Consider the following 19,650-nt stretch of genomic DNA (forward strand, 5'->3'; position numbering starts at 1 on the left):
TTCTACAGTCTTTTCACCCAGCCTGGCTATACATGGCTGCCTCACCCAGAGTTATAAGGACATTATAGTCGCTTGAAAGCTCCAGACATAATCCACTCCCACCATCAGTATCTATTTCTCTAGAAATTATGCTTCTTCCTCAAAGATGGTAGAGATTTCAAAATGTGAACCAATTGCTTTGTATTATAGTTTTCCAAATTCTAGTCACAAGTCATAGAGCAAACCTGTAGGTAGCAAGTTCTGAAGGGGTATTTTTCTCTTTCACCAAACAAGTTTGTTGTGAGCAGATGAATCAGAATCCTAACCAGTATTCTCTGAAGCCACTGAAAGTCAGATGAGTGAGGGGATGGTTGGTGCCAGGTCATGATGGGAGCAAGTGGGAAGCAGAAGACCAAAGTGTACATAGACATAGTTTGAGATGGTCTCCCATAGCCAAATTCGAAAGCTTTTCTTATTATTCAGTGGCTTTTGTTTTGTTTTGGCTTTCAACTACCTTTTCCAGCTAATGGGGTAGAGAATAGAGAATTATTTGAAAGGCTTCCTTGTTTCCTGTATTTACCTATGTCCCTCTTTATAATATCTATATGGCTGATCACTCAGCCCCATTAGAGAGAACATATACCACAACAATAAATTGTTTTCATGCCTTCCTGGAACTAATGAGATTCCATTCTGAGCGGGTATTTCTACATTCCTGGGTTCTCTAGGAGTACTTTGGTGTGCCAACGATCAGAAGGAGGAGTCACTGGTTGAAGGAGGAAATCAGACTGTACTTGGAGAAGCAATCTTCATCACAGGGTACAAATTCTAGCACATGTCAGTTTTCATGATTCCTGGGGAGCAGGCCTTCAGAGTCTAGAAATCCTATAGGAGCAGATAGGTGTCTCAGTAGTGATTACTTGTTTCTTGCCCTATTCCTGTGGGTGAACGTTTGGGTTTGAATTCAGTGGAGATGAGTTTTTAAGAGACACTCTCTCTGGTATCTGACATAGGCACTGGCCATGAACAATATTCCTCCACTTCTCATAGTTCTGTTTTACCATCTGCAAAACTAATACCACTAAACCATAAGACACAATAATGGGGAGCTGGTTTTGATGAATTTTTATGGTATACTAACTACCATATAACTGCAAGGGGAGTTTTGACATATCAAATATAAAGTAGCCATGTTTATCAAGCCAAAAGTCAGGAAACCTAGTCTGACCATGGGAAATAGAATTTTTAAAATATGATTTTTAGTCAAAGTTTAGTTGCATTCAGGGGCTGGGGGTGATAACCTAATGAGCCATGATCTCTGTCCTCAAGGAACTAATTGTCTGTTATAAATTTGATAAAATGTTGTCACAAATGTATTTTCATAGAGAAACAATACGGAAGATTAAGAATGATGAAAATCAGTATAAGCCTGGATTCTCTTTGTTAATACATTCTGTTGGCATAAACAGACCATTAAAGATGGACCCATTTACGTGTTAAATATCACCCCCCCCCCGGGTCTTATCTCAGCTTTTATAACTTCTCATTCTTCTTTCTTTCCACTTAGCAAATTTATCCATGCCAAGTATCATCTACTTCTAATATGATGTCAACACATATCATCTCTATGCTAGTCTCTTTCCTATGCATGAAACTCATCTTTCTCTGCCCAAGGCACCCCAGGCTCCACTTCTCTGGAACCAAACACCTCTTTTAACCCATATACTTGGCCCTCCTCTTATATTTTCTATTTTGTTGAATATACTACTGTTTACTCTGCTCTTCTACTCAAGTTCAGGCAGAAAATACAAATATAACCTGAGACTTATTCCCTGCAATCAGTTGACCACCAAATTATATGATCCTTTCCTTCCTTCCCAGTCCTCATAAGTTCTTGTCTGAATAATTAAAGTGATCAGAAAACCAGTCACCCCATCTCCAGTCTTACCTCCTCAGATCCACCAGAGTGCTTTTCCAAAGTCACAAGTCCAAGCAAGACTCTGGTTTAAGTCTTCCAGTGACCATGATTCATAATCTGACCCCTTTCCACTATACAAATTCAGTTCTCATGTCTTGCCCTCATGTACTCTACACTCTTGCCATTTTAGACTACTTAAAGCATACCAAACAAAACAAAATATCTCAAGCCTCCATGCCTTTGCCCAGGCTGTTAACCTCTTCCCAGAACAGGAATCTTCCCTTCTTCATTCCTGTTCTCCTTGTCCAGCTGGTAAGTCTTACTCTCCCTTTAACCTCATTTTAAAGCCTCTCATAATTCCTCCTGGGAATATCCTTGCTCTATATTCCTATAGCATCCTGTGCTCACTTAGATTTTTGCATTGTATTAATTAGGGTAGTTTAACCATAGTAACAAATAAAATACATAATGGTTCAAACACAGTAGTAGACTGTTACTTTTTGATCACTTAACAGTATTAAGTAAATGAAGAGTTTATGGAGTGGTCCCTATATGCAATTATTCTGGGAGCCAAGCTAATGGAGCCTCTTCCAACTTTAGCAATTGATTTCAGGATTTCCCTGAGGCTGTCTCATTCCAAACAGATCTGGGGGTAAAAGATAATGAGGGAGGGGATGTAGGAGGTTTTTATGGACCAAACCTGGTAGCAGCACCCATTAATTACACCAGCTAAGGCTCTGTCATGAGCACCTTAACTGAAAAGAAGGCTTGGAAATGTACTTCAGGCATATACCAAAGATGAGAAAATGATGGCTTTGGTGAGCATCTAGAAGTATGTCCTATACTGAAGCTCCTGGCAATTGATATGACTTGAGTAAAAATGTATAGAAGTGAACTAAATAATGAATGAGTAAAAGTACTACTTTAAATTTAAATAATTTTTAAAAACAGCTTGAAAGAGAAGTATAAGATTTATATATTTATGTATCTTGATATCTCTTCTTCATTATAATAATGTTTTTAAAACACACAAAATATAATTTTCATTCATGGTTAATAGATCTAGACATTCAAAACTAACTTAATATGGACCAAAGTAATTTGGTTTTTTATTACCTAATTTTATATTGCCTAATTAGTAATTGTGTCCATGGGTATAAATTAAATTAGAAACAGATATACACAAGATATCTGTAAGGGTAAAATGGTTATAATTACATTTATTTAACATTCACATTCTTATCTGTTCTCATGATTAAATTTAATTTTAATTTAATTAAAACCCTCTGCCATAATATCACATAAAAGTATTTAATAAATTGAGCATATTGGTGAGAATTGTGGGACCTATAAAATGTCAACATTCTTGAAAAAACAAATAGGCATATTTTTTTTAAAAAACAAATATACAGTAAGATTGAGAATTAAAGAATAAACCAAATGGAGAAAGTGTTGATTATCCTTCATTGTTGTCAGAATTAGTGAGCTAGTCCTTATATTTGACATCTTATTGTCTCTTCTGAAAGAGATTTGAGTCATTTTTGTGTATTTCTTTAATCAGTTCAATAAAATAAGTTTCCCACAGGCACTAAGGTTTTTACAAAGAAAATGTACCTACTAAGTTTATTAGTCTACTTTTCAGACATTAGCTTTTAATAACTCTGGCATTGAATGACTAAAGGTGACCACCATTTTGAACAATAGAGTTAGAATTCAAGATAGCCTAGGATTTTTGGAGAAATAATTTATAAAATATGAATTTCAGTAGCAATCACCATATGTTAGTCCTTTTGAAAACAATACATTAAAACACATAAATTCCAGCTCACTCTAAACTAAGTTCTTGATCATTTTCAGAGTTCCATAAGTGCAATACTTCTTATTTGGGACTTGAAGAGCTGTCAAAGGTTTTAAATACCAAGCCCAAGAATTTAGAATATACCCAGCAAGGAGTGGGGAATCCCTGAAGGTTTCTGAGCAGGGACATAAAATGGTCAAGACAGGTTTTGAGACGTATTTAACTATAGACTGCAGGACTGATTGACCTTGAGCAAAAAGAAGAGAAAATTAATCTTAAATATAGCAGGGTAGTGCAATGGATAAAACATTGACTTGGAATGCTGAGGTCACCACTTTGAAACCCTGTGCTTGCCTGGTCAAAGCACATAAGGGACTTGATGCTTCCTGTTCATCCTTCACTTCTCTCTCTCTCTCTCCTTTCTCTCTAAACTGAATAAGGACCCCCCTCCCAAATGTAACAGTAATAAATTATCTAGAAGGATACATTTCCAAGAATAGTTCTTGCATATTCTACCTCTGCTTGTTAATTCTTAGGAAACTTAATACAGTATAGGAGAAGAAACAAGATAACCTCTTATGTCACCCTGCTTCTTGATGATTATATCAGGTTTCTATTGCTGCCGTTGACTACCACAGATTTAATGGCTTAAAACAGTATGAAAATATTATCTCACAATTTCTGCAGGTCAGAAGTCTAGCAAGGTATGGCCATATTCTCTTCTCAGAGTCTCACTGGGCTAAAAATCCAATTAATGGCATGAGATATAGTTCTCATCTAGGGCGCAGGTCCTCTTCTAAATGCACTCATTGGCAGAACTCGTTTCCTTTTCACACTCCCCACATGCCCCTCTCCATCTTCAAGCCAACAGCATGGTGACTCAAGTCCTTTTCATTCTTTGGCTCTGTGACTTCCTCTTCTGCCCTCAGCCCACTGAAATGTCTGCTTAAGGCCATATGTGATTACACTGGGCTTACCTCAGCAATGCAGGATACTCAGCCTATCTTGAAGCCAATGATTAGGTAAACTCAACTATATCTGCAGAGTTTCTTTTGCGGTGTTAAGACATATATCCATCAATATGACAATAGGGAATGAAAAGGCCCAAGATTCTGTTTACTACAACAATACTGACTACAATGTATATCAACAGAGGCCATTTACATATGAATTAGAGAATATCATAATCCTTTCCAAAAGACTTAAGGCTTAAAATGATTTTAATTATTATAAATTATTGTAGACTTTCAAGATGGTATTAATGTAATGAATAACCACATAGTCTTACTAATATTACAAATACTGTAAAAAGGTATAAAATTCAGAGTGTATAAAAGTTGAAAGTTAAAACAATATAAAGACAATGTGAAGGTAATGTAATACCCATTTGTAATGTCCATTACAAATATAAATATGGTCAAAGAACTTTATGTATATTATTAAAAGCTTAGACTTAGATTTTTACTTATGTCTTGAGCAGAATATGCTTTTGTTAATGATGGCTGTTATTTATTGAATACTCACTATATGCAAGTCACTGCACTAAGTACTTTACATATATTATGTCCTATTTTCGCAGGACTCCAATGATGCTACTATCATTCCTATTTTATGATGAGTACACAGGTTCAGAGAGATAGTAGGAGTCCTTGGTGAATTGATTATTCCTTGAATTTATAGGAGTTACTTAATAGTTTGTCTTTCACCAGAGGAGGTTTGAGTAGTTCAGTAGCAAAATGATATAATGAAAAGAGTTTTAGAGTCAGACCTGTGTTTGAATGCTGATTTCAACACTTACTAACTTGGCAAATTCCTGAAACCCTTTGTGCCTTCAGTTCCTAATTTGTAAAGTGTGGCTAATAACAGACACCTCCTGGGGGCATGATAACATGTGTAAAGAACCTGGTATGTGATAAATTCTAGATAAGTTCTCCTATACCTCCCCCTAGAGTAGCTAAAGTGCATCTGGTTCTAACGCACTTGAAGAGCTCAGGAAGTCAGTCCTGGGCTCAGGCCAGCTCCTCCTATCCCAGATATCATATCCTAGATAGTGAATAGGACATCGAGATCCACCTGATGCTGAGATTTTTGGGACTCAAATCTATGTGACTAGGGCTAGACCCTTGTGGGTCCAAGACCCCTATGTGACACATACATCTGGGTGGATAGCCCAGTAGAATAAATCTAGAAGCCTGATCACACTGGAAATGGCCACAAAGATAACTTGGAATCACCAAATTTGGACATGTGCACCAGTCAGTTAAAAGGCACCAACTTAGCAGGGGACTTTCCTGGCATTTGACCAAGGCTTAGCCACATGTCAGAATATTTTAGTGGCTCTCACATTAATATGTATTTGCACGCATAGTTTTTGATTGCTCTAATCAGAGTTGAAATGAATCCAAGAAGTTCCTACGACTCTGAGACATTAATTCCTCAGCACCACCCCCCCCCCCGCCCCCCACTCCAGGCTCTGTCTGAAGGCTTAACTTGGCTATCTTATCTCTCTAGGTATTCGGAGACCAAAATGATGGGCTTGTTTTCCTGAGGGAATTTCCACTGGTTCGAAGAGAGGACTTTTATGAAGATTTTCTGTCTGACCTAATGAATAGTGACAAAACTGAAGATCCGGTACTGTGCCCTTTCTGTTTATTCTTAGAAACACAGAAGTTTGATGGCTAACTCTGACTTGTGGTGGTGGATGGTTTTAGCAAATCTGAAGAGGTTTGGATGAGAATTTTTTCATATCTGTGATAGGGTCATGGACAGACTGCACAGGGCATCTTTCTGACTTTTCCCGTGTCTGGCAAGCTTCAAACATCATGCTTGAGTGTTACAGTTTGTTTGGGGCAGCATGTGAAGAATTCACATGAAAATAACTGATGTTTTGCCAGTGAGTCTAAACATGAAATGGTAATAATTTAAATGAGTGAGAAAAAAAAAAGAGATTTATATGTAAAACCCAAATTGTTTTATGGGTCAATGGAAATTCGACTGTCTTCCAATCCTAGTTGTTTTTGTGGATATTTTTACTTCAAAGTGTTAGTTATATTTATTTTATAAAAGTTTGTTTCTCTGGTGGTGGTTTGAGGGGGTAAAGTCTAGAAAAATGAGCTCTCAAATGGAAATAAGTAGTATCATTGACTGGAGAGGTCAAGATGCAGGTCTTCTTACTTGCAAATCAAACTGTGATTTGTAATTTGTATTTTATTGTGAGAACTGGATTGGATTGGCAACTTCTGAAAGTTCTCAGTGTAGCTCTTCCTGGTGGTGACCTTGTGCTCAGCAGTGCTCACATTGCAACTAGAGGATGCTCTAGAACCATAGAATCAGAAGGGATGCTCAAGACAGTGATTTCTTGTTCAATCCTAAAATGGCAGGATCACAGGAGAGAATGCCTTACTAAGGCTTAGGGTTCCTTCAGAGCAAACACTTTTCTTTATTTCTACCTCCTCTACTTTTCCTCCTTATAACCCTCTCTGGAGTGATTGTTTTATTGCATATCTCTCTTCCAGGCACTGAGTAAATTAGCTTTCTCAGCCACTCATAGGCCAGCTCTCATTGTTTTTGTCATTTCTGTCCTCTCTATGACAGATACACATGTCCTTCTCAGAGCTTGTGCCTGGTATGGACAGAAGCAGTGGTGAAGTTTCCTAAGGGTACTGTGATTAATTTTCCTGTGTGTGTGTGTGTGTGTGTGTGTGTGTGTGTGTGTGTGTGTGTGTACTTCTTAGTAAACTCTGAAAATGTAGAACCTACCTTTCAAACTTCTGTTGTTTGCTCAAGGCATTTTTTTTGTGACCTACTATGGTCCACACACATTGCCACCTAAGTTTTATTCCTCCTTTATGTGAACAGTATTTTATAGTTATATTTTAAATTTGTCCCATTTGATGTATGAAAAAATTGAAATATGTTAGCTCATTTTGGATTTGGTTTATTCAAAGTCCTGGAAAGTGTTGTTCATGGATGTACTACATTCAAACTTTATAAGCTCGTCTAATCATTACATAATTTACACTGTAAAGGAAATCAAATAATAGAAACTAATTATGAACATAATGGAATTGTTATGATGGTGCCACTAAAAACAATTTTTGTCACTTGGCAAGCACTGAAGGTTGTCATGAACATTATTATTACAGGGTACTACATTGATTTACATCATCATAAAAGCTGTGCATGCCGCTGAATTTCCTGAAACCTACTGAGGTCATAAGTAATTGAGGGGGTGGAAGCATTAAACCTGTAAGAGGAATTAGCTACAACAGTTAGAACTGGCGTTACACAAGAAAATATGAGGGAAAAGGAAAGATCAAAGCTTCCTAAATACCAGAAGCTAATTCAACCTCCTAATACGTTTGTGAAATTCTAACAATTTCTGTGCAAGGTGTGTCTCTCTATCTGAGCACTTCATTTGGGCCAGAGGATATAAAACTTTTAAAGTGTAACTTTATTTTCTAAATAGACATTAAAAGATGAATCACCATCTTCTCTGTATTTGTCTAAGGGGGAAGAATTTAAACATGAGTTGTTACTTGCATTAATAGCCAGAAAAGTGGAAATTCCTTTTGTGCCCCTTGTTTATGAACTTCTGCTCTATTGGGCGGAGACTCTTTAGCAGAATGGGAGAATCATCCAGAAACCTTCCTGGTATAGGTCACAAACACCACCTGCAAAGTGCAGGTGAGTGAGGGAAAAAATAGTTGAGCAACATAATCTGTACAATTCTATCTGCTTTCAAGCAAGTCCTCTCTAGCATCTTAAACATTTATGCACTTATTTTACGTTTCCTACTGGATGAGTAGCTCTGCTCCTTGAAGTGGGGATCCATGTTGATTTTCACCTCCCTAGCATCTAGTCCTGCCCTTGAATATAATGACAGCTCAGTTGTGTTAAATGTTGATGGAGAAAACCCACCGGGACTATTCACGATTGGTTTGTTAGTATTTTATATTGAAAACACTGTAAGAATCCTATCACAGACTACACATGAAATGGACCTTAAAATTTGAAAATTTTTCTAAATATAGAGCATTATTGTTAAAATAGTACAAATGACTTGTTTTTCATGAGGTGAGAAAAGAATATTGGGGGCTATCTCCATGATGTCCTTTCAAGACGGTAAAAGGTTTATAGTAAAGATGTGGAAGTAACAAATTTATCCCCAATCCATATAACATTTAGAACAGAAGTAGCATTCACTTCAAAAAACATCTTGTCACATTTCTGGGTAAATTATTGTTACCCTCTTTATAGATCTTTAATTTTTCTTCTTTATATCCTTTCTTTATCCTTTCAAATAATTTTTGAAGAACAAAACGGTCTAACTTATTTGTGAAACTCTTTCACCTAAAGTTTAATTTTATTTGGGGGGGGACTGGTCATTTTTGATTTTTTAATGACACTTCCTCAACTCCTTCTCAATTAGATCCTTTAGGCATAAATTAAATTTTACATTGCATTAGAGAAACTTCTAGTTAGCTTCTTCTCAGATGGCTAATTCCATTCATTCCCCACACTGTGGAAAGCAATCTGAGCGAGCCATTTGTCTAGAATCCAGTGCAGGCAACTAAACTTCTAAGCATTGCCTGAAACTCTGCATGTATGTGATTTGCATTGTTTACAGAAATAGGATGTTTGTCAAAGGCTGGTATTCATTCTTGGAATAGTTGAGAAACAGATCGAGTTGTTTTTGGTTGTCAGCCAGAATCAAAATCAGGATAATAATTAATGTGAAATTCATTACAAAATAGTATTTTCTTTAGTGTATAATTAGTGCAAACCTCACTTGTCAGTAGCTTCGTGGTTCATAAAGCATTTATTTAAGCCACTATTGTACCTTGGTAGAAAAGAAAAGTTATTTAAATATTTATTCCAATTGAGGGTAGAGTGATCCTTTTAATGACTAGTAAAAGAGAGGTGTCTTTTGTGGAATAGAGGTGAGTTTTCAGGTGGGGAATCCTCAGAAATGCTTGTCTTTAAAAATTGAATGTGAAAAGATGGAGTTTTTCTCTAAGTCAAATCAGTAATTCTCGGAAGCTCAACTAAAACAAAGATGCCGTTTATTAAGAATGATTCTGCTTTCAATCCTTTTTTTCCCCTCCCTCAGTTTGATAGGGGTGGCAGGGCGAGGTCTGGGGGCAAGTATTATTTCTATGAACTGAAAAATTAGTTCAACCAACACACATATACTTATGTAAAATGGAATATAACTATTTCCATATGTTTTCAAGATGTTCACTAACCTCCTCCCCAACACTGCCAATGGAAAGGATACATTATAATTTAACTGATACCATCTGAGGATAATAACTTAATTAGCTTAATTATACTTCTATGTTGGCTACTATTTTGGAGAATTTAGTGGACTTAAATACAAAGAAGTAGCGGTGTGTCAAGAACATTTCTGTTACTGAAGAATGACTTACCTTGTTGCTCTCTCATTAGCATCTTATCACCTGAATTCATTCAGCAGGCTCTTGACAGAATTACATTTTCCCAAAACAAAAGTTTGATCTGTTTGTTCTTCATTAGTGTTTGTAGAACAAAGAGAAGAAGAAATTGACATTTAATTGCAAAAGCACACATGTTCAAAGCTGCCTATAGTTTCATAAAGCCTTATTGATTAGTGGTCGCTATATTTTTTATTAACTGATTTTATGGAAAAGAAAATAAATGTGCAATGGGTATTGAAGGAGCCAGATGTTTTGAAGAGAAAGAACGTTCCAATTTAGTCTTTGATTTTTGTGGCACGCTTACAGCTATAAATTAATTGGCTATCAAAATTCCTCCTTGGGAAATATATTGAGACTAGAAGACTAGATTTAGATTCTAGTACATTTGCTACTTTGAGTTAAAAAATAAAATATCAGAATAAAAAATCAGAACACCCTACCCGGTATATGTACTATGTCTGTCACCCTGTGAAGGTTTTAAATGTTATTTGCCTGTGTTTTTAGAAGACTTATCCAATGCATTATGACTCTATCAATCACGAACTATTTAAAAAAAATACTTTGTTTGACATGTAAAGATTTTATGTAACTTTAGATTTTCTGATTATCTTTTGGTATTCTAAACTAAGACTCTACAATCATTTCTAAATTTAGCTGGAAAGCCAGAGAAAGCTTAGAGAAGGCCTGATATGCACCAAGCACTTATTAAGGGATTTATACAAATTTCTCAGAACAAGCTAAGATAGGCATTGATAGCTTCATATTGCAGTAGTAATAATCAATTGGAAATATAATTTTTGAAAGATCCCCATCCATGATTGTAGCAAAACTATAAGAATATAGGTCTGAAAGAGATACAACATCGGAATAGAGTATCAATGAAAGAGATAAACAGTTTCTTAAAATCTGTTATTCACTTGTATATAAAAGAAGCTAATGGGACCAAAAACTGGTTTTTAGCTAAGAAAGGTAATAAGATTTAAAAAGGAGACAGAGAAAAGTGGGGGAGGGGGATTTTAGATTTTTTTTTTTTTTGCAACAGCAAATCATGTTTTCTACATCTTAATATTTGAAATAATAAGTTGCTATTAGCTGACAGCTACCAAAAAGGTCAACCAGTCTTCAGGCTTGAATGCCTAATGGGGTCATCAGAGTAAACCATGTCAGTTGTCTATGGATTCTCTAAGAGAATTTGAGGGTTTAACTGTGTGTATATATGACAAGCATTCTCTGTACTAGCAGTCAAATTTCTATACTATTGCCTCTACTTCATTATGCCAGGACTACATCATATCCCTTATCAAAATATCTTAAGGTAAAAATGATAAATCTTGACCGAAGGAATAAAAAAGACTTACATGAAGAGATAGACAATTTTCACGAATGGGAAGTCATATATCATAAAGATGCCTATCTTCCCACAAATTAACCCACATATTCAGTGTAACAATAATTTTTAAAGAGAAAGAGATGTGCTCTACAAGTAAAAATTTATTGCAAAACTATAAGACTTAATGTGATTTTAAAAGAGACAAATAGACTAACATAGATAAATGAAAAACATAAATAGACACACATAAAAGAGAAATTGATATATGACAAAGGCAGTATTGCAAATAATTGGGAAAGGATGTATTTAACAAATGGTCACTATATGTAAAAATCAATTCTAGATGGATTGAAAGCCTTTATGTGCAAAGCATGACTTTAAAACTTATAGATGAAAATGTAGAAGACTGTTTATAACTTCTGAATTGGGAAGTTTTTCTTAAGGCATAAAGAGTCCAAATTATAAAGGAAAATATCGATTCTTTAAATTATATTAAAATTTAACATGCCGTTAAACATTTAATGTCTAAAAATTCCATGGACAAAGTAAAAGTACAAGACACAGCTGGGAGACATTATTGGCAATGTAAATAAGTGGCAAAAAAATCTATATTATTTAAAGAGCTCCTAGAAATTATGTTTAAAAAGACAAACAGCACAATGGGAAAAAAAATGGATCATCAGACATGAATGCCTAAGACAAATAAAGATGTAACCTTACTAGTCATCAGGGATTTACAAATTAAAATAGCAAGGTATGGCATTTGATAACCATCTGATTGGCAAAAAATTAAAAGAACTGACAAAGGCAAGTGTCAGTAAGAAAGAAAGATAATGAAAGACACTTCTATGTTGCTGTTTAGTATAAATTGGTATAACCACTTTAAAGAACAACTTGCTAATGTCTGTAAAGCTGAATATGTATGTATGTGTCCTAAATCCACCGATTTCACTTTATAAATCATCCTAGAGAAACATTTACACATATGTATATATTCAATGAACCACTGAATGCTATAGCCTCAAATTGAAAGAAAATCTTAAATATCCATCAGAAGGTAAATGGATGAACTTACAGTTTATTAATAAAATGAAATATAGAAGCAATGAAAGTAAATAACTAGATCTACATACATTAGTATAGATATAGCTCAAAAATATAACGTTGAGGGGAAAATGATACCATTTTATAACATGACACATTTATATCAATTTTAATATTACATACATGTTTGCAGGTAGTTTAGAGAAAGTGATTTCATATAAAAACAGGTGGAAAAATATGTTCCAATTTTGTAATGTTGGTTAACCAATGGATAGTGTGAAAAGAAGGGAAATTGGATTAGGGAAATGGACGTTGTGTACTTTAAACATGTCTATAATATTTTTTATAATTAATGTGGTTAAATGTTAATATATATTTAAAAAGCTAGTGGTTACAGAGAGGTTTATTATTTACTGAAGTTGTGATGATTGAAATATTTTTAAATATATACATAATAAAACTTTCAGTTTAATGTCTGACAAATAATCAGTGCAAAATAAATGCTGTTTTTATTAGCAGTGGTTAAACTGGCATGAAGTGACAAAGCTCAATGTCCAAGATTTAATATATACACTATTCACATTTTTACCTCACAGTATAATTAAAGAGTAGTCAAATGTATGACAACAGAATGCATGATCATGAGGCCTCCTATCAGTTCATGAACTGCGACTCTAGTAAATAATGTCAGGATGATGAATTCAGTATTTAAGGAGAAGGACTACATTTTTACATTTGACCTTTGGAATTTACTGAGAAAACCATTATCCCTTAAGGGAAAAAAATATGTATTTTTCTTTATCAAGTTTTAATTTCGTTACAGCTTATAGAGTTCCTATCTGTTGTTTATGAGATGTCCACTATTTGCTAAGATTCTGTCATTTATCCCAAATAACAAATTGATATCAAGATTAATTATCTAAAAGACACTGGAAGTAATAAAACATAAAGCATTAAACATCCCAACACTCATGCAAGCAGACTTTTAAGGTCAAACAACCTCTCAAAATATATAATTCTGTTAAAAAATTTAACATCAGTTAGAAATATTTGAAAAACATGTACATTTTAGGACTCATTTTGAGCATATCTTCAGGTTTCACATTGTGAGATCCTGCCCAAAGAGAACTTTGTCAGTAATGGTGAAATTTCAAAACTAAATAAATTCTTCCTAGGCATGGACTCCATCTTTGTTCCTTTAAGTTACCATTTAAATTCCTGAGATAGTCTCTGCTTATAGTTATCCTAAAGTAAACTAGCATACTTCAAAATGTATGTCAAGTATCTTTAGTAAAAGTTATAAATGTGAGAAGCTATTTGCTGCTTAACTTTCAACTTTTCCTAATAAGCATAAACTAACTCTACAGAGTGTGACTTAACATTCATGCACTTTTCTCTATGCATGATAACTTTAGTAAGAAGTCTAAAAGGTAAAATTAAAAAAAGACTTGCACCAACAGAAAATTACTTCGGGCACCAGAGAGTAACATATTGCTTCCTTGTACTAAATATCCTTAGTATAAAAAAAATAATTCATCTCATGGAAAGACAAATAACTTTCAAAATTTTTGTAGTTACTTATAAGGCAGAATTGAAGTGATCAGCCTCAGATGGTTAGAGCATCATCCCAATATGCCAAGGCTGAGGGTTCGATCCAATGAATCAACCAACGAATGCATAAATAAATGGAACAATAAATCTATGTTTCTCTCTCTCCCTCTCTTCCCCACTTCCTCTCCCCCTTCTTCTCTCTCTAAAATCAATAAATTTTAAAAAAATTAATGTGTATATTTAGTAGGCCATTTATGGCCTAGGTGTACATAGAGGCATTGTCTGTCAGTAGCTGAAGGCAGCTAGAGAGAAATGGCTGCTGGCAAATCTAGCAGCCAGCCAAGGTCATTTGGCACCAGATGTCTGTCACCTAAATTTAAAAAAATGTGAGAGGATACGATGGGGTGTAGACATGGACAACATGTCCCTTTGAGGCAGCACATTCTCTTAGAGTTTATTTTTTTAATCTTTTATTTTGTATAGGCATATTTTTAAAAGGAGATGCTATTTCAGAGTAGGTAAAAATATAGGCCTTTAAACTGAGATAGTAATTGATTTGGCTAATTGATGCAAACCATTAACAAGACATTATTTACTAACATAATATTATCAAGTGGATTTAATCTCTAAATATTGATTTTAAAATTCTGTATACCATTTTACCTTTGTTAATAGCAACTTTTAAGTAAGAATAAGAATGTCATTTTTTTATTTAATTAGAAAGTAATAGCATTATCATCAATGGAAAGTTTTGAAAAGGAACACATTTTAGCTTTTCTTTGTGCGTTTTATTAAGATTGATTTCAACTTGATGTTGACAAAGAGGAAAATGAGTATTAAAAAAAAGAATAAATGTCTAGAGTACTCCAATATGCACATATCACCTTTGCTAAGAGAAAATATCTTTATCTAAAATTGAATTGTTTTACCAAGAGTAGAAATGTGAGATTTGATGTGGAAGTGTCACTTGTTAAGCCTAAAACCTGAGGAGTGGTGTTGTCAGGTCGGGACTGGGAGATACCAAGCAAGTCATACAACTTTCTGAACCTTGTTTTCCTGACCTTTAAAATAAACATATTGTCTGACCTGTGGTGGTGCAGTGGATAAAGTGTCGACCTGGGAACACTGAGGTCGCCGGTTCAAAACCCTGGGCTTGCCTGGCCAAGGCACATATGAGAGTTGATGCTTTCTGCTCTTCTCCCTTCTCTTCTTCTCTCTCTCTCTCTGTCTCTCTAAAAAAAACTGAATAAAGTTAAAAAAATAAAATATTTTTAAAAATAAATAAAAAAATAAAATAAAATAAACATATTCTAAATGATCTTACAGTCCTAGAATACTGTTTCATATTAGATATTTAATGGATATTCAAATTCATTACAATTGCTATTTGATGAACTTCCTTGATTTATGTGTGTGTGTGTGTGATAGAGACAGAGAGAGGGACAAAGAGAAGGACAGATAGGGACAGACAGATAAGAAGGGAGAGAGATGAGAAGCATCAATTCTTTATTGCAGCACCTTAGTAGTTTATTGTTTGCCTTCTCATATGTGCCTTGACCCAAGCGCTACAGCAGAGCAAGTGACCCTTGCTCAGCCAGTGACCTTGCGCTCAAGCTAATAACCTTGGGTTTCAAGACAGTGACCTTTGGGGTCAAGCCAGAGACCATGGGGTAACATCTGTGATCCCACGCTCAAGCCAGTCACCTTACATTCAAGCTGGTGAGCCTGCACTCAAGCCGGATGAGCCCACGCTCAAGCTAGTGACCTTGGGATTTTTGAACCTGGGTCTTCTGTGTCCCAGATTGATGTTCTATCCACTATACCACCACCTGATCAGGCGAAGTTTTTTGATTTCTACTCAAGTAATGTTTTATGTTAATATAAATTATGTGTTTCTGAAGTCAGACATTCCCACCTATAGCAGACTTACCTTCCTTTCTAATTCTCCACAAACATCGAGTGGCTGCCCATTCATTTCATATGGACCTGTACCAATGTCATATCCCTAAAGCTCCACTTTGCCCTTCACACAATGAGTTCTTATATGTCAAAGCCAATTAGGTGTTTCTGGAAATTCACATTCCTCAAACAGTTTACTGTCAAAACCCCTTAGTCTGGCCCCTACCTACTTAACTCTAACCGTGTTCCTGACATCCTTTTGGACTTCTTCACTCCAGCGTGTGGAGACCATGCTTTGTTCCCACGTAAAATTATCAGGTCACACAGCTTTTTCTGCCTGGCATGTCTTTCTTTTCTCTTCTCTAAATCTTCTTTTATTAAACCCAATTCAGGTCTTACCTGCTCCAGTAAGCTGGCCTCAGGCTTGTCTTCGAGGTGAGCTTGTCACTGTGAACTCCTGTAGCAGTCACTGGCTTTGCTCATGGAACCAGCCAGTGCCCGGCCTTCTCAGCTGCCCAGAGGACCCTCCACAGATGTGGAAAGTCCGCGACTAGGCTCTTAATTGGCAGGGATGACCAGCCAAAAGTGGAATATTAGAGGCAGTCTGAGAAAAGAAGTAGGAAATCATGAGATCACAGGGGGTGGAATATAGTAAAGGGACCAAGAAAGGAGGGGGCTAGGCAGTCAGCATGCGGATGGATGCAGGCAGTCAAGTTCAGACTAGGAATTAATTCTGAAATCCAGTTCCAAGAATGTGGTGCATTTGTTGTGGCATCCTTTCTACTTTGCATCTTTTTTTTTTTTTTTTTTTTTTTACAAAGACAGAGAGAGTTGGAGACAGAGAAAGGGACAGATAGGGACAGACAGAAAGGGAGAGAGATGAGAAGCATCAATTCTTTGTTGTGGCATCTTAGTTGTTTATTGTTTGCTTTCTCATATGTGCCTTGCTGGGGGGGGGGGGCTACAGCAGAGTGAGTGATCCCTTGCTCAAGCTAGTGACCTTGGGCTCAAGCCAGCCACCTTGGGCTTCAAGCCAGTGACCCCGTGCTCAAGCTGGTGAGCCCGCACTCAAGCCAGATGAGCCCGCGCTTAAGCTGGTGACCTTGGGGTATTGAACCTAGGTCCTCCACGTCCCTGTCCGATGATGCTCTATCCACTGCACCACCAGGCCTACTTTGCATCTTTATTTATCTTGTTAACATACTGTAGGCCATTTGTTCTGGACATTTTTAAGCAACAACTATGTTTTATGACACTTTGTTTTCCCAGTATACAGCATAGACTATTAAGCAGAGTAACAACAACAATAACAGCACCACAATAATAAAAATAAAGATAGCAATGATAGTAACAAGGGTAATAACTCTCATTTATTACCTACCTCTTTAGTACCAGGTGCTGCTAAGGTGCTTTGCATACATATGTCATTAATTCTAGTAGATAATATTTCTTCATAACCAATGAAGAAATAGAAAGAAAAGTAATTTTCCCAAAGCCACAAAGCTGATCTTTTACTTAAATGATTAAAATGATACACATTTGGAGAATACTGATTTGTCCCAGGAACCATTTATTGAGCACCTACTATACTCAAAACACTAGTCTAGATAGTACCTGAAGATATAATGATGAGTTCATCAATACTTGCTCTCTAGGAGTTTAGAATATTAATATTTTAATTCTCGCTATTGAAATGTTTTTACTTTAATGTAAGCTTATCAAAGTAATGGCAGAGTATTTATATTACAAGTATCATTTTAGGATAGCTCATTCTTTTAATAGGAAAGTCTTCAGAAATAACATTTGATTTATTATTATTCTTTTTAGAAGGTTGAACTTGATTACATATAAAGCAGACTCAAAGGAGCTGCTGAACACATTTCAGGTGGAACTTATTTTAGTTTGTATTGAGATTTGCACATGAGTTATTGCTTTGCACACTCCATTAACCTTTACTGGATTAAAATGTGGATATAGGTGTGTTCACACAGCTGTTTGTCACCAGTTTGAAAGTACAATTTAGTATATTGGTTTGAAGTATGACCAGTTACCCCTATAGGTAAGTATTCCAAGTTTTTATGGGGATCATTGATTTTCACATATTACATATGCCCCAAATATAGTAAGTTTGTGGAGAATATATGTAGGAAGCAAAGTTAAATTAGTTGCTAAAATTATGGTGTTCCGTGAGGAACTGCAATTTGGTGTAATTCTTAGGAAGAATGAAAGAAATTGATGTTAGCTTTTCAAGTACCCTACCTTCTGAGCCATTCATAATGTATGACACTGGCTAAAAGGTTATGCCATTTAGTATTAAGTGCACAGTATGTTACTGAACCCTCCCAAACTAGTGACATAAACATAGACCTTTGCTTCTCTCCTATATAAAAGATGTTTTCCAGGGACAGAAATTTCAGGGCTTGTATGATCGAAGATGCCAGGGATCCAGGCTCATCCTGATTTTCTCCTAAACCATTGTAGACTCTGACTGCCATTCTCAAGGACACCTTGTCATCCAAAGTGGCTACCAGAACTTCAGCAATGGCAACCCATATTCGAGGCAATGGCATTGGAGAAGGAAGAAACAGTTACTGGTAATGGAGAAAAAGGCATACAGCAGCTGGCTAATGAGGACTTTTTCAGAAGCTGTCACGCAGTACATCCTTTTTTTTGTGTGTGTGTGTATTTTTCTGAAGCTGGAAACGGGGAGGCAGTCAGACAAACTCCTGCATGCGCCCGACCGGGATCCACCTGGCACGCCCACCAGGGGGCGATGCTCTGCCCACCCGGGGCATCACTCTGTGGAGACCAGAGCCACTCTAGCGCCTGGGGCAGAGGCCAAGGAGCCATCCCCAGCACCCGGGCCATCTTTTGCTCCAATGGAGCCTCAGCTGCGGGAGGGGAAGAAAGAGACAGAGAGGAAGGAGAGGGGGAGGGGTGGAGAAGCAGATGGGCACCTCTCCTGTGTGCCCTGGCCGGGAATCGAACCCAGGATTTCCGCACGCCAGGCCGATGCTCTACCACTGAGCCAACCGGCCAGGGCCCACAGTACATCTTTTAATAGTTTATTGGCAAGAGCTTAGTTACATAGCCATTTCTAAGCTCAGAGGAATCTAGGCCATGCAGTTTTTATCCTGGGCAGCCACATACCTAGATTAAGGGGAGAGGGGGAATAAATTTGTGAAAAGCTGACAGTTTGTCCCACACTGATAACAATAATTAAACTTAATGCCCAAAGTTTGTGTGCTAAATTCAAAATTCATTTTCCAGTGGCTTTAAGATTTGGTTGGATACCCTGGCCATCTAGCTGAGATTGTCAGAGCATCATCCCAATATGCCAAGGTTGTGGTTTTGGTCCCCGGTCAGAGGACATACAAGAATCAACCAATAAATGCATAAATAAGTGGAACAAAAGTTGATGTTTCTCTCTCTTTCTCATCCTTTTCTTTCTCTTTAAAGTCACTCTATAAACAAAATATATATATATTTCAGGAGTGATGAAAATGTTCCAGGATTAAATGGTGGTTGCATAACATTGAAGTTATATACTATAAAAGGGTGAATTTCATGGTATATGAATTGCATTTTAATTAAAAAAACAACTCTGTAGTCTATAAAGTTTCAATCTAAGAGGAGAGGAGAAAGATGCAAAACATCTTTATTCCCATGAATG

At 36.2% G+C, this 19,650-nt stretch overlaps 1 protein-coding gene across 4 annotated transcripts in view; it reads left to right on the forward strand.

The window, feature by feature from the left end:
- The window catches only part of ADAMTSL1 (ADAMTS like 1), a 1,002,857-nt gene that overhangs the window by 248,835 nt on the left and 734,372 nt on the right, over nucleotides 1-19,650 (forward strand). For all 4 annotated transcript variants that reach the window (XM_066368243.1, XM_066368245.1, XM_066368244.1 and 1 more), the window contains exon 2: nucleotides 6,207-6,326. In XM_066368243.1, the coding sequence (XP_066224340.1) occupies nucleotides 6,207-6,326 (120 nt within the window). The remainder of the gene's footprint in view (nucleotides 1-6,206; nucleotides 6,327-19,650) is intronic.

This window comes from Saccopteryx leptura, chromosome 2, assembly GCF_036850995.1.
Source record: "Saccopteryx leptura isolate mSacLep1 chromosome 2, mSacLep1_pri_phased_curated, whole genome shotgun sequence".
Taxonomy (NCBI): Eukaryota; Metazoa; Chordata; class Mammalia; order Chiroptera; family Emballonuridae; genus Saccopteryx; species Saccopteryx leptura.